Here is a 13,865-nt window from a genome sequence, read left to right on the forward strand (position 1 = left end):
ACCCTACCGTATAACTTGAAACAGATCTTCGACCCAGTGACCTACACACCGATTCGCGTACATATTTCCTCGTTCGAACCGTCAACCAGAACGACTCAATTTCGTCACCGTTCACGTTCAAACTTCGAGGAACTGTAGCTACTTTCGCTTAAGGACTACTCTTCTAACTATTTACAATACACAAAGTTTATTCGAAAATCATTAAAAAAAAAAAAAAAACTGCTTAAATCTTGAAACAGTGGGATCGATTTGTTTTATGATCACCGAGAAATTATTCACCGAACGTTTCTCACGTTTATCAATCGAGTCGAGAAATTCGCATTGATCGCGAAAACATCGCGGGACGGTGTGCGAAATATCGTTGTTATATGTATATCTACCGCGAGCGGGGAAAAAAGAATAAAATGCAACCACAGTGGATCGTTCTACGATCATGCATAATGTAACTCGACGCGTCGTGAATATAACGGTGCACGGCAATGGCAGCGTTATCCTTCGAGCGGAAACGTACGGCGGAACATCGTTACCAGTTAACGTTTCGATATTTTTCCGCTCCATATTTCTTCTCGGCGGACGAAAATCGCGCACGCGACACGTTACGAATCCACTTTAATCTTTTAAGTGCTATGAATATGTTTGCACGTCCAAACACCCTGGACGCGTTGATACAATTACAAAATTGAATCTAAATATGTATTCTCTATTTAATTATCTACCGATTACCTGTTAAATAATAAATTTTCTCAGAATAAAAATGATCTCAAATAAACTGTACCAATTTCTCTCCGGAGAATGAGAAAATACGAGAGGAACGAAACGAAACGAAACAAAACGCGATTGAAATGCAGAATAATCTGTCGCTAGTTGATTCGGGGATTTACGCGAGAGGCAGGCGCAAATGAAAAAGGAGAAGAAAGAAAACAGAGAGAAAAAGAACGAAATGAAGCGAACGAACCCGATCTGTCGTTAATCGCAACTTATTATTCTCGCTCGGTCGTGTGCAGCTTCGAGACACGCGTGACTCGTGTACGAAATCCATAGAATTTGCATCGCGCCGCTCGCTCGCGGCTCGCCGAACGAAAACGGTTTCGACGCGTTTGCCAAGAGGAGAGAATTCTCCGGGGGCTGAGTCAGAGAATTCTCCGCTATCGACGTTACTATTTCGTGCGAACCAGTTACACAAACCGTAATGAAGAGGTTTATTCGCGTGGATCACGAAACGCGATCACGAATTACGGGATCAACCACTGTTCACGAGTACCTGATCAAGGAGACAAAAAGATTGATACCGTTCGATAATCTGCACTCTTCGTTACGAGTTAATAAATTTTTATTGCACAAATTAACCCCTTGATCTCGAATTTGATTCGTATCTTGGAGCGCATCCCTGCACGCGGTGCTCCGATTTGCAATTTCTGAATTATTCAACGCCCCATAGAAAAAAGGAAAAAAAAAAATGGATCAGTTGGACGCGTTTGACGTCGACGCGACGTTCCTAAAATTTCGCGAGTCCGATGCCAACGATAAGATCAACCATCCTCGCGACAGTCGCTGAATTATTTATTCTTGACAGGCGAGAGAACAAAGGGGTTCGATGATCCTTAGCGTGACAGCGACGAGTAAAAAAAATCGCGCGTATTTAGAAAAGTCCTTTTCTAACCGTGGTGGAAAAGTAATATGATTGAAATTGACACAGTTCCGCTGAAGGTGTTCGCTGCTAATTATGCGGGGCACGTGAGAAGGATCGAAAACCCGTTAGCGGGTAGTCGATAGTCGATGCAGTGGCTGCTCCGAGGAAACTCGCGGGTAACGCATTTGTGGCCATCATTCCCCTCTTCCTTTGCAACCAGTACTCGCCTTTCCCCGTCGTGTACACGTTTAATGGAGCGGCAACAGTAGCTGAAAGACCATCGTTTCCAACGAGTTTCGATGAAAATTCGCGGTCAGACCGATGGAACTATATTCAACGTTTTCCATTTCCATACCGCAGCCTCGTATACCCTATCGTTCGATAGTCATAAAATGCTTACGCGTTTTTTAATAATTATCGATGATTTTATTGAAGTTTTAATTAAATAATTCCGCCTATAAAATTGTTCCGTCTCGTCGGACTGGCGATGAGATCTTTTATTTTGGCTGCATTTTAAAACGCATCGATCGCCGACTCGTTCGCAGGATAAATATTATCCTGGTCGGTTATACCGTCGGATAAACGGCGGTTGCCGACGCCTGGGAGACTCGTCGGATTTTCAGGAAAATACACGCCGGGCCAAAGATATTTTTATCTCGTATCGCAACGGGAGCGTAACAATGTTCCGCGAAACATCTCTTCGAGAGGACTCGTGGGACTGCACTTGCGCGATGCACTTGCTCTTTCCCTTCGACGTTGCACTCGACAGAGCTCGATGCAACGAGTGCCACCCACCCCTTTCAATCCCCATCCAACGTATCCTCTCCAAATGTACGTAGTAGTAAAGTCCGAAAGTTTTTGGCTCGATTACTTTTATACAATCGCTGATGCACTCTGTTCAAACAGACCATCTCGAAAGTCAAACGCTTCAACTACTTGAAAATAAAACCTCAAATTGCAAAGTAATACATTTTAATTCTTTTTTTTCTGTTACTATGGAAAATTTGCAACTTATATTCAATCCTGACAACTATGAAACTTCCTAAGAAAATCTTCTTAGCTGCGTAGCCTGAAGACAGGGAACAGGTCGAGCCGAGTGTTCGGCTGCTAGTTAACTCGATCAACCTCAAATTAACCCTATTAACTCGGCCTAATTGTCTTCGCATTATACGCTACGAGCCACGCTTACGCTCGACGAAAACGTAAAAAGAAAAGAAGCAAGGTAGCATGAAACGTGGATCGAAATCTCCATAGATACCGAAGTAGTTTCGTGGATCGAAAGCGGAGGCCGACGAGCCGTGCTCGCACGAAAAGTGGATTACCCGCGATTTATCGGAGGCTACACGGGAATCGAATTTAAGCTGGCTACAAAAAAAAGGCTCGAACGCGGCAACGACGATCGTCAGGGAAGAGTTTGCACGCTAAATATCCCCGCAGGCTAGCCGGCTAGTCCGGCCGACCGTAATGGAAGCTGAAAATCTCTCGATTAATCGGCGACGAATAGAGACGATCATAAGGATAGAAGAAATAAAAACCGTAGAGATATAAATATATTTGAAATTAATAAAAACATCGCTTATCAAGAGTAGCGTTCGAATTCTACGAAGTGAAAATTTTGTATTCAATTTGACCCATCCTGAATGATAACGGTGACTAAAAATAGGTGATATTCAGGAGCAGGTCAGTAGATAGGAGGATGGCGATGGTGGTCGTCGTCGTCATCGTCGTCGTCGTCGTCGTCGTCGTCGTCGTCGTCGTCGTCGTCGGAGAGCGCAATTAGCAGCCGCATTTACGATGCCTACTGGCGCAACTCTCGTATTTTCCCACGGCCAGAGCCGTGAGAATAATTCATGGGCCTCGACGGTGCTTCTATACCAAACGGCCAGAGCAAAGTGGAAGGAGGATGCAACGGAAACCCGGGGGAAGAGGACGTGGCCAGAGCTAGAACACTAACTGGCCGCTGCTCGTTGGCTATCGTCATAAATTCGAGCTGAAAGTGGAAAAGCTTGGAGAACGGTTACGTCCACCGCTCTCCTTCACTGATACACTGCGAATGAATGCTCCGCTCTCTGGTGAATCTCAAACTTTGACCCACGCATCAGATTCCGTCGATGCCGATGGCATATTTCATGAAGAAATGAAATGTTCAATCCCGATCAAATTAAATGGCTAATTCGAAGCACAAAATTTGGATTTTCAGATTTAAAAAGACAAAATGCTTGCGTCTGACTATGCGCTGCTCTTTCTACTGCGGCACTCGAGTGAAAATTCATTCGACAGGATCAAATCTAATCCTGCAAATGTCGAGGGATTTCGTCTTTCTCCCGAGGCATAGCTAAAAGGCCTAGCGACCTACAACACCTATCGACAAGGTATTAATCGCGTTCCATCGACAGCGGACACATGCGCAAGGACATTTATCGCCGGCACTGTATCTCGATACTCGATCAAGCGTGTCACAATATTGCAACCCAATAATGATATCAATTCACTGATAATCGCTGTTAAGCCGTGTCCATAAATTAACACTGCAGGCTGGTGAGCCCTGACAGCTTTTATCGAGCCCGAAACCAGAACCGTTCTATAGAAAATCTCGTTATACGGATGAGTTAAAATCACGGATATTAGCTGCTAAAGAAATACAATGTATTACATGATTACACTCTAAATACTATTATCGGCTCGTGATATCCGCGTTTAATTTACTGTCATGTGAGATATAGGAGCCGTCGAAAAAATAAAAAATTAAAAAAAAAAACAATAAGCATTTTAAGGAATCCAGATATTTTGTCGACGTCTGTTCGGAAGATCCTAGATTCCTAGACTCCCACAACACCCATTTATTCCCGTGCCATCATTATTCTCTATTCACGAATAGAACTAGGTCAGCAGGCAGTTTATCAACCCGATTGCAACGTGTATCAGAGATTCGATGCTCTGCACCGCACCGGTGGAAACGAGTTCACGAGACGGCACTCGCGACGAATAATCATTTATTCGTGCTGGAAAGATTGAATCCTCGTGGCTGACATCGATCGACTCGCAGTCTCGAGTAGCTCGGAGTAGATGACCAATCAAGTGTCATTGTCTCGGAGAACTCGATCGTATCGCGATGCCGGATAGCCTTTTCAAAGCGAATAATTAGAAACGGAAGATAGCAGGAAACGTTAATTATTAATTCGTTGCAACGAATATCCACGTATCAGAGATGAATTTCCACAGGAAAAAGTAATTGTTTGACGACTCAATCGACGTCAAAACGACCGCTCTATTTATAGAGGTATATCCTTGAGGCATAAGTTCGATTCGAGTTATTTCGAGACTGTAAATCCACGGACACGACCATGAAACTAATCGAAAGTTTAGTCAGAAAATCGATGATCGGTCGACAGACCGCAAACTCCACTTTCTTCACTTTTAATCGTTCCTGTGCTAAATACTTTTTGACGAATCGATCGTCTTTCGTCGCACTCCTTGTTCCTTTATTTTCGATTAGAAATTGAAAAAGTTTCGCGAATGCTACACACTATTTTACCCTCTAAAAATTTTCGAAAGATCAATATACGCTCATACGTCAATTTCCTTTCAATTTAATACCCAGCTATAGAGAGCAAAGATGCAAAAAATTGCCGAGCACAAAGGGTTAATGGACGTCAAAGTTTCCGGTGCTCGAAGGGTGCGAAATTGTTCGCTCGAGCGACGGTGACGAAAGTCGATACGAGCAGACCGAAACGATAGGTCGATTTGATCCAACAACAGCCACGATATAACCGCGAGACAGATAGCGTTGTATCGACGAGAAAATTGACTTATCGATTGAACTTCGAACGACAGTCAAACTCGTAACAAAGTTTCACGTTTACCATTATACACAGTAGAATACTGTCGTTTAATAATAAAAATAATTATATTAATGGTTTACTCACCTTCAAAATGTTCTCTACATCTGCCGAATTCTCGGTGGGACCAGGCCTCGAATTTGTTCCCTGAAACATCGACAGAAATCTTCTATCAATTAATTTCTTTAACAATTTTTCTATCCAATTAAGTATGCTAACCCGAGACCCCTTCTGAACCGAAAACACTTTGCTAGACAACTTAACCGACCAGTCCACCCCTAACAACATCCCCGCAGGATCTCGAAGCATTGTCAGTGAGTTACAAGTCAGCCATCGACTAGTTAACATCCACTTCAAACAAGTACTATCAAAACCCTTTCGCAATCAATACCTTGGAAACTCGTGCATTTCAATCTGAATAGATTAACCCTTTACAGTCGTATTTGCCTAAGGCAAGGGTGTTCTACTACCAACAAATTATGACTCGTGGAAAGTAAATTAATTCTCACGTTCCGAAACAATATTTTTCTTAAGTAAAAAGATATTTGTTCTTTCCTCGAAGTGTGTTGACTTAGAATACAGGTTTAATAGCAGACACACGACCGTGAATGGTTAATTAATACTCGAGAAAGTTTATTTAAATGTCACTTCGCAACATAGGAATTGAAACATATCCGAAAGAATGTCTTTGTTTCCTTCTACAAGTAGCTGTACATTTTTTCCCCGAGAATCGAGCGAATAATGCGTTGATGGAATTAAACGACGATAATCGAGTCAGAGGCTCGAAACTCGTTCGACGCGCGCACGCGTTAATTAAAACGATTCGATTTCGACGACAAATCAGCATCTCTCTTTCTCTTACTCTTTCTCTTTCGCGTAGCTGAAACTCTCGCGAAGTCCTTTCCGCGATTTATCACGAGCTCTCGAGCGATCATTAATCAACGCTCTCTCGAGGAAAAGAGGCGTTGAAAAGAGCGTCGAGACAGCCGGCTGCGGGGCTATTACGAGCATAATGTCGAGTAGTCATTTCTAAGAGGGAAACACCAAGACAATGGGAGAAGAAAATGCGTGAATCAAGCCGAGAAAGATTGAAAACGATAAGGGTGAGAGGACTAAACGCGCCGGGATTACCAAACGTATGGCAAAACGGTATAATATAACCTATGGCCATTATTTTTTAAATGTCCCGTAGAATTTTTAACGTAACAGCGTGTCATTCTTCGTTCCCACTTGGTAGCTGCAATTTCAAGCTAATTTCGCGGATGACAACGAACGGTGAACGGCAAACGACTCGTGAACGAACGATTGAACAATGGAGAAAGAAGAAAGCGGAATGGGAAGAATGATGAAGAAGAGACGGATGAAGAATAGAGGGTGAAAAGAAAAAAAAGAAAGGTGAAACGTCAGGGGAATGAATTTTCACGGAGTACGATAGAGCAAAGAGGATGTCGACGTTTCTCCACAGCCAGCTCTAATTGTATAAGTACACCAAGAGAGAGGCACTCTCGAGGAGAACGTGGTGGCAGAGACTGAATCGGCGAAGAAGACTCGATCGATAGTCAATCTCAATGAAATTTGCACCTCGAGGAGTCACGGGTAATAGGGCTCGACCAAACTCGCCCCCACTATTCCCTTTCTCGTTCGTGTACACTCCTCCAACGGGATTTCCATTGAAAAGCAATTCGTTTCCTGTCAACGAACCTGTCGCCGCGATGCTCTCCTCGAATACCATCCCCCTCGACGTACAGCTCGATGGAACGCGAGAGACCCTAATAACCTCTTTATTGTCGCTTCTCCCCGATTAAACCTTGACGAACGGTGCCCGGCTTCGCCGTTTCGTACACGGGTTTCAAACATACGGTTACTATTATATTCTTTATTGAAATTTTCAATTTTGCGAAGTAAATAGAAAAAAAAGGAAAACAACGACGAGATTACCTAGCAACTCTCAATTGAGGATAAAAACTAAAGTCACCACAATAGCCCGTAATACCTGAAGGGTTAATATCGACAGCACCCCATTATTTCTCGATCAATCTTCCACGCGATCGATCTTCTAATTTCACCAAGCTCTGTCATCGCGTAAACACCGATCAAAGTACTAGATCCGAGCAACAAGTGCACCAACGATTCTGTTCCCGCACCGAAACGCTACACAGTTATGTTCGATAATAAATGGATAAATTGGGTGAAGAAAAGTCGATCGAGGAGAGTTAATAAAACGATTACCGAGGGGTTAGCGAATGGCTGTCATTTGACTAATTTTCAACGCCACTCTATCCTGCTCAAGTGGATACCGTGCTGAGAGTAACTCTCGGAACGCAGTCCACTTGCAAGATACACTCTCGATACCTTTTTCGCGCGGGTTTTACACTCTCGTATCCTAAAGCCGGAAACGAAATAAGAATAAGGCGCGGAGGAGTGGTTGGGAATGACGGTAGTTGCACGAAACAATAGAAATCGATACTCACGTTATCGAGAGTTAACCTGGACAGTCTGTTGCCAGCAGAGTGAAGCCTGCCACCGCCGTTGGAATTCCCGATATTCGAATTGCCAACGAGCGTACCGTTCCCGGGTGAATTCGGGGGCGGTCCTTTGGCGGGTAATAAACCGTGGCTACGATGATCGTTGCTGTTACCCCCGTGCTTCACCGGTTGGCCAGGGTAACCACCCCTGCCACCGTACGGTGGCTTGCCGTCGGCTGGTTTCACGAAACCACCACGTTGATGGCTCGACGATGAGGACGAAGACGAGCTGGTCCTCGGTCCTCCGGGTTTCTTGAATTCTTGGGAGGACGGCGAGCTCCTGGAATTCGTACCGATCGAACTGGAACTCGTTCGAAGGGACGAGGGTGACGGGGATGGGGCTGGACTCGGTGGCACACCCTCGATACCGATCAGCCGTTTAGGCTCGTCCAGCAGATGCTTCACCAGTGAATAGTTGCCTAATTTAGATTGGATTTGCTGCGTCGTGCTGTCCCGGGCATCAGGGTTCACCTGAAATCATTCAAAACGAAGAATCATTAATAAATTGTTGTCCAATAAACATAGTACGCGAAATATTTCGATCCTGATTGCAACTGAATTTAATCGCGTATTTATAAAACAGGTTATCACCTCTTCGAATAAAAAGATTACGAGGGATTCTATTTGAGAAAGAACTCTTAATTACTCTCGGCGATTTAAACGATCTACCCTTACTGGAGAAGCGGGGCGTTGCAAAAAATTCCTCAAGTTTATTCCTGAAAATTAGCTTTCACGGGTGTAAACGTTTCAGAGAAGATCGTGGAAACTGGAGAGCAAAGTTATTGTAGGACACAAGCAATCATAATTAATGTGGCGTAACAGTAGGTAGCGAGTTTACGACGATGCCTCTCTCCACGAGGAGAGATTCGTGTTCGACGGAGATGCACACACCGCACCACACCGCACCGGTTACATATTGTTGTAGTGACAATAATAGACAAGACAACAGGCTCGAGTGCGCATTTATGATCCAGACGCGTCCGCCTTTGTCTTCGGGGACAATGAGATCAAATCGTGGTTTAATAAGGAGGCGGAGAAGGCACGGGGAAACCTTAACGTGATTAATGAGCGCGCTATAAATCACGTACCATTTGTTCACACCGGGACCCTTTTTCTAACCGAACGGCGAACAACCAACGCGATCGCTACCAGCCGGTTCTTTAACGAGCACCTGATGCATCGTGGATGGAGAGTGCAATTTTCGAAGAAAATCATTAATTCGAGCCAAGCTCGCGACCACTACGTTCGCTTTCCTCTCCGACCAGCGACAGGATTAATCGACCAACCTCGAAGACAACGAGGGATCGATAAGGGCGAAGAAAACGATGGGAAACGACTACACCCTCGATTTCCAACCTTTTCCGAATCACTAAACGAGACAAGAGTCTTTTAGTATCAAACGAAGATCGTCCAACTTCGCTCAAGTCGTAAAGCTTCGATCTAACAAAGATTTGGTCAGTCTTTTTGTGAGAAGAAAAGGCTACAGTGTCTGGTTAGTTACGTGCCAGAGAAAGATCCGAGCACTCAGACGACATAAACGCGATATGGTGAGAAAAAAAGAGAAGAACGGTTAGGTGACCAGGTCAGGGTCTTCCAGCCAGACCTCGCGCCTCTTCTTTCGCTAGACCTCCCTCCTATTTCTTGCTTCGAAAACTCATCCCTTTTCAACGTTAATCATCGTCGTCCACCGTCGTTTAAGCTAACGCGTTCGTTCGCAGTAAAACCATCGAAGAAGACATCGTAAAACACGCGAATATAGGCGCTCGTAACGCAAGCACCGCGTCGTTAACATCGAACCCACCTGGTTCCGACGCAAATTCCCACAAATTCCGCTAACCACTCGCTCTACTCGAATCGTTGATCTATGCGGTAAGAAGCAACAAATTCCTGGCTCGATTGCCTTTTATAAAATAGAAACGAGCCAGAAAGTTCTATTGAACTTCGCTACGTAACCATGTTCTTTATGTCGAAACTGCTGTTGACTGTTCCAACATTGGAACGTGATCACAAATTTCTGCTTTTGTTTCGAATAAGGCACCTGTTCGATACTGGGAATACTATTCCGACAGTACACTTTCTATTACCGAGTCGACGGATTATTTTTCTCGTGGTTCTCCAGCGTGTCTCGTAAAGGGACAGATTGATGGTCGTTTAAAAAAGTAAATCGGCCACGATCCGAGTGAATTAACAAGAGGACGTTCGATGAGTTTTAATCAAGGACGCCGCGTAGATTTCTTCTGGGAGTAGAAGGATAAGAAAAAGAAGAAAAAAAAGAAAATACGATACGGCTTCGTCTTGGTTAAGAAGAAGAAGTTGAGAAGAGCAGAAAATACGGTGGGAAGAAGAGTAGCGCTGCAAGGGTGAAACTTTATTTAATGGCCGTCTTATGCCGGCAGGAAAATAGAAGCAAAGCGAGGGAGTAAGAGAGCCTCGGCAGTTGGCAAGCGAAGCGCGACGAATAACGTTGCTTGTACGTGTGTAAAGCATGGCCAAAGATTGCTTACCTCGCTAGCAACGCGTCACGAGAAAATTTGGTTTCGTGCCTCGGCTCCAAAATTAGCGACCGTACTCTTTTAACGCTCTCGACACTACGATTCGTTTCGTCGAACGAACCGGCGAGAAAATAATCACGAAATTACATATCAATTTTGAACGATCCACTTGTAACTATTACGCGACAATCCAGCTTTCTTCGCGGCTGGACACGTTTGTAAATGGTTCTCCCGATGAAAATGGCGAGCAAGACGCGTCTTTTTACGCTGCTGCTCCGAAAGAGCACAAAAGAATCCAACACGGCAAAAAAAAGACGATCAAACGCGAGCGCTCTTTCAACGGTGACAGAAAAGCTTGGAAAAACTAGGCCACCCACCATCCTCGTCGTCCGGGCTAAGCTTCTTACGTCCAAAGAAATTCGACCGACTCCGACAACCTACGTATCTGCTTCGTCGCGTTTGCGTAATCAAAATGAATTTCAATAATCGATAAAGCCAGTTTCGATAAATAGTAATTAAAAAAAAGAAAAAAAAATTATAAAGAGTACACTTTTATGATTTCAAAAGGGTAGAATAGGAATAAGAAGAGGTTTGTAGGCCAGAAACGTTAGCCGGAAAATTCAGCGGTCGATGCACGAGAAGAGTTTCTTGCTTGGAAGGATTTTCGTCCGGAGTCATTCTGTTCTTTCGAGCTTTCGAGCTTCCCTTTGATATTATGCGGAACGGGTGCAGTACACCGCAAGGAATGAAATATCGTCGGAGTTGCGATACGCCGGGGGATGAAGAGGGATTTAAACGACCCACCTTGCCATCGTTATATCCTCGGGTTTCCCTCTGCACGCGCATACATGCAAGCGTAATGGACAACGACTCCAAGAGAAACGAGGGAAGAAGGAGAAAAAGGCAAATCGTAACAGGGAAAAATATCATCTTTTACCGTTACAGCTCGCTGCTGTGGACGGCAAGCATTTACATATTCGAGAAATTGTAACAAGATACGCGATTGTATGATTCCTCGGACTATTAACACCTCGTCTTCTTAAATAACGTCTTCAGTGACAACAAAGCTAACATCAAAACGATGATTTAACGATCTTAACGAAGGTTTTAGAAAGTTTCGAAGATCGAAACAGACTCGTGATGAAGGAGAACGAGGCATCTGATCGAAGAGACAAGGTGAAAAAGAGAAAAATTCATATACGGAGCCAGGTGGATGGCCGGTTTGAGGTTACACACGAGCCACGCGTATGCAAGTCCTTTCTTGTTGCCGTTAGTGGAACAAGGTAGCTTTCAACGGGAAACAAAGATAGCCCGATTGGCGTAGATGCAGTTGCCAACCGTTCAGAACGACTACTGCTATCGTGTTCGTAGGTCGCCTCTCAGAAATTCTCTTTCCACTCGGCTGCCTCCGTCTGACAGCTGCTTCGCGGCTGAAAGCTCCATTCCGCCGCGAAATAATACACGGTGAGACTGGCAACGTAAATTGCACGCGGAGAATCTTCGTTTGGCCGGATGTAATTGAAAACGAAGATTACGTCACCTTTAGGGATTGCCGTAATACCGTTTCGCGGACCGTTGACAAACATTCCCTCCACTTGTGTTGCGAATTTTCGAGCGATTCAATCGTGTGCGATGCTATAATAAAAGGTATTCTCGGCCTGTAAGCGTTGTTTGTTCTTCTCTTTACGCCCCCCCGAAAGAAACGGAAATACGATGCAATCGAAAGGGGTGGGAAAACGCGAGCAGCGAGCAGTGGCCAGCGCGGTGGTCGAGTGAAAAAAAAGGAGAGAAGGAAAGCAAAAGAAAGGGTTGGAAAGGAGTATAGACACGGACGGGAAAAGGCAAAAAGTCGTCGGAGCTTTTACTCGCACGAAGGACGAAACGCTGTCGTCTGCGCAACGCCCTTTCCTCTCGCTCCCTTGCCATTTTAAAATGCTACGTGCCTGGCATCGCTTCCTGCGGTTCGCCTGTTCCCTTTCTCTCTTTCTCTTTTCTTCTATGCACGTGAAATTCGCATTAACCGACCGACGACTGCGTTCTATGTGCTCGTCGAGCAGTGACTCGCGAAGGTAAGCAACCTCTATACGTATATTCGTCTACCTTTTCTCTTGCCATCACCCCTTCCCCTTTCCCATCTCTCAACCCCTATTTTCAGCTCGTCAAGTTAATTGCGCGTCTACCACAAATATTTTGTTCCCTGCAATCCGTTTCGCTACAAATTCAATTCGGGACTATACCGAACAATCGCCGCGCCCTTTAACCCCCTTTCAACTTTGAATATATGTATGCACGATTTCCATAGTAGACCACACGCTGAACTTGAACGATATCAATCGTGTGTATTAACGCGTTCGCTACCTTGATGGGGTTAACGGTGAACCGGTGTAACGGTGCTATGAAATTTAATCTACTCGAATTAATTACATACATTAAAATTACAAATATTAGTCAAGTGAAATACCGATAAATCGTATAAAATTCTACTCGAGCATGAAAGATGGTTTCGTTGGGACGTTTAACAAGTTTTCGTCGCGGAAAAATGTTGGAAAAACGCCAAGGAATATTGGCCGCGCGGTGTTTAACGGAGTTCGGGATTTCGCGACAACGCTCGCGAAGGTATTACCTGTCACTGGTGGAGAAGCAATCAAATTGGTGCGGCGACAAGAGAACCGGCTGGGTATGGTTGGTTGGCAAAAGCGCGATCGGCAGAGAAGAGAAAGCACGATTCGAACGCTTTGGGGCTATTTGCTGTCGCCCGACACGCTGTTCCCGATGGCGGAACGTCTGGTCTGGCCAACATCGTCCAGACGTTTCCATTTGTTTCCCCGAAATGAAACGTTGAACGCGCGTTCCGGCTGAAATCCGGTGCGCAGAATAAATTTCCGCGCTTCAAAAGCCTTCTCTTCTCCCTCCCTCTCGCTCTCTTTCTCGCCAACCCGTTACTCTCGACATAATTCCCGACGCGTCGATTTTCAACAACGCTCCTTTTTTTGTTCCCTTGCCTCTCGATAACATTCACCCCGACGTTCGTCGTCGCGCTCGCGAAATAAATTTCCCGACGACAAGCCAGGGGTGGAGAACGCAGCTGAGTATTCAATGGAAACTTTCAAGCGATCCGACAGCTGTAAAATTTCGAATTACTTATACGACGGATTTGTTAAACTTTGAAAACTCCTGATATTTTTAGCAAATTTATCGTATAGCCGATTTTCCAGAAACAAGACGGTAATTCTACTCGGTTATCACGTCCCGCGGTCTGGGATAAGCAACACGGAGGATTCAATAAGGAGCAGTCTGGTATTCGATGTTTAGTCGAGATCACACTGGGAGAGGATCTTCTTGCGATGACCCTCCTTGGAGATAGCACTTCGAGACATCT

General features: G+C 44.7%; 1 protein-coding gene across 8 annotated transcripts in view; it reads right to left on the reverse strand.

Moving 5' to 3' along the window:
* LOC114882124 (AF4/FMR2 family member lilli) overlaps positions 1-13,865 on the reverse strand; it is a 105,272-nt gene that overhangs the window by 31,732 nt on the left and 59,675 nt on the right. For all 8 annotated transcript variants that reach the window (XM_029199015.2, XM_029199012.2, XM_029199005.2 and 5 more), the window contains 2 exons: positions 7,941-8,465; positions 5,557-5,616 (listed from right to left, as the gene is read on the reverse strand). In XM_029199015.2, the coding sequence (XP_029054848.2) occupies positions 5,557-5,616; positions 7,941-8,465 (585 nt within the window). The remainder of the gene's footprint in view (positions 1-5,556; positions 5,617-7,940; positions 8,466-13,865) is intronic.

The sequence above is a fragment of the Osmia bicornis genome, chromosome 1 (genome assembly GCF_907164935.1).
Source record: "Osmia bicornis bicornis chromosome 1, iOsmBic2.1, whole genome shotgun sequence".
Classification (NCBI taxonomy): domain Eukaryota; kingdom Metazoa; phylum Arthropoda; class Insecta; order Hymenoptera; family Megachilidae; genus Osmia; species Osmia bicornis.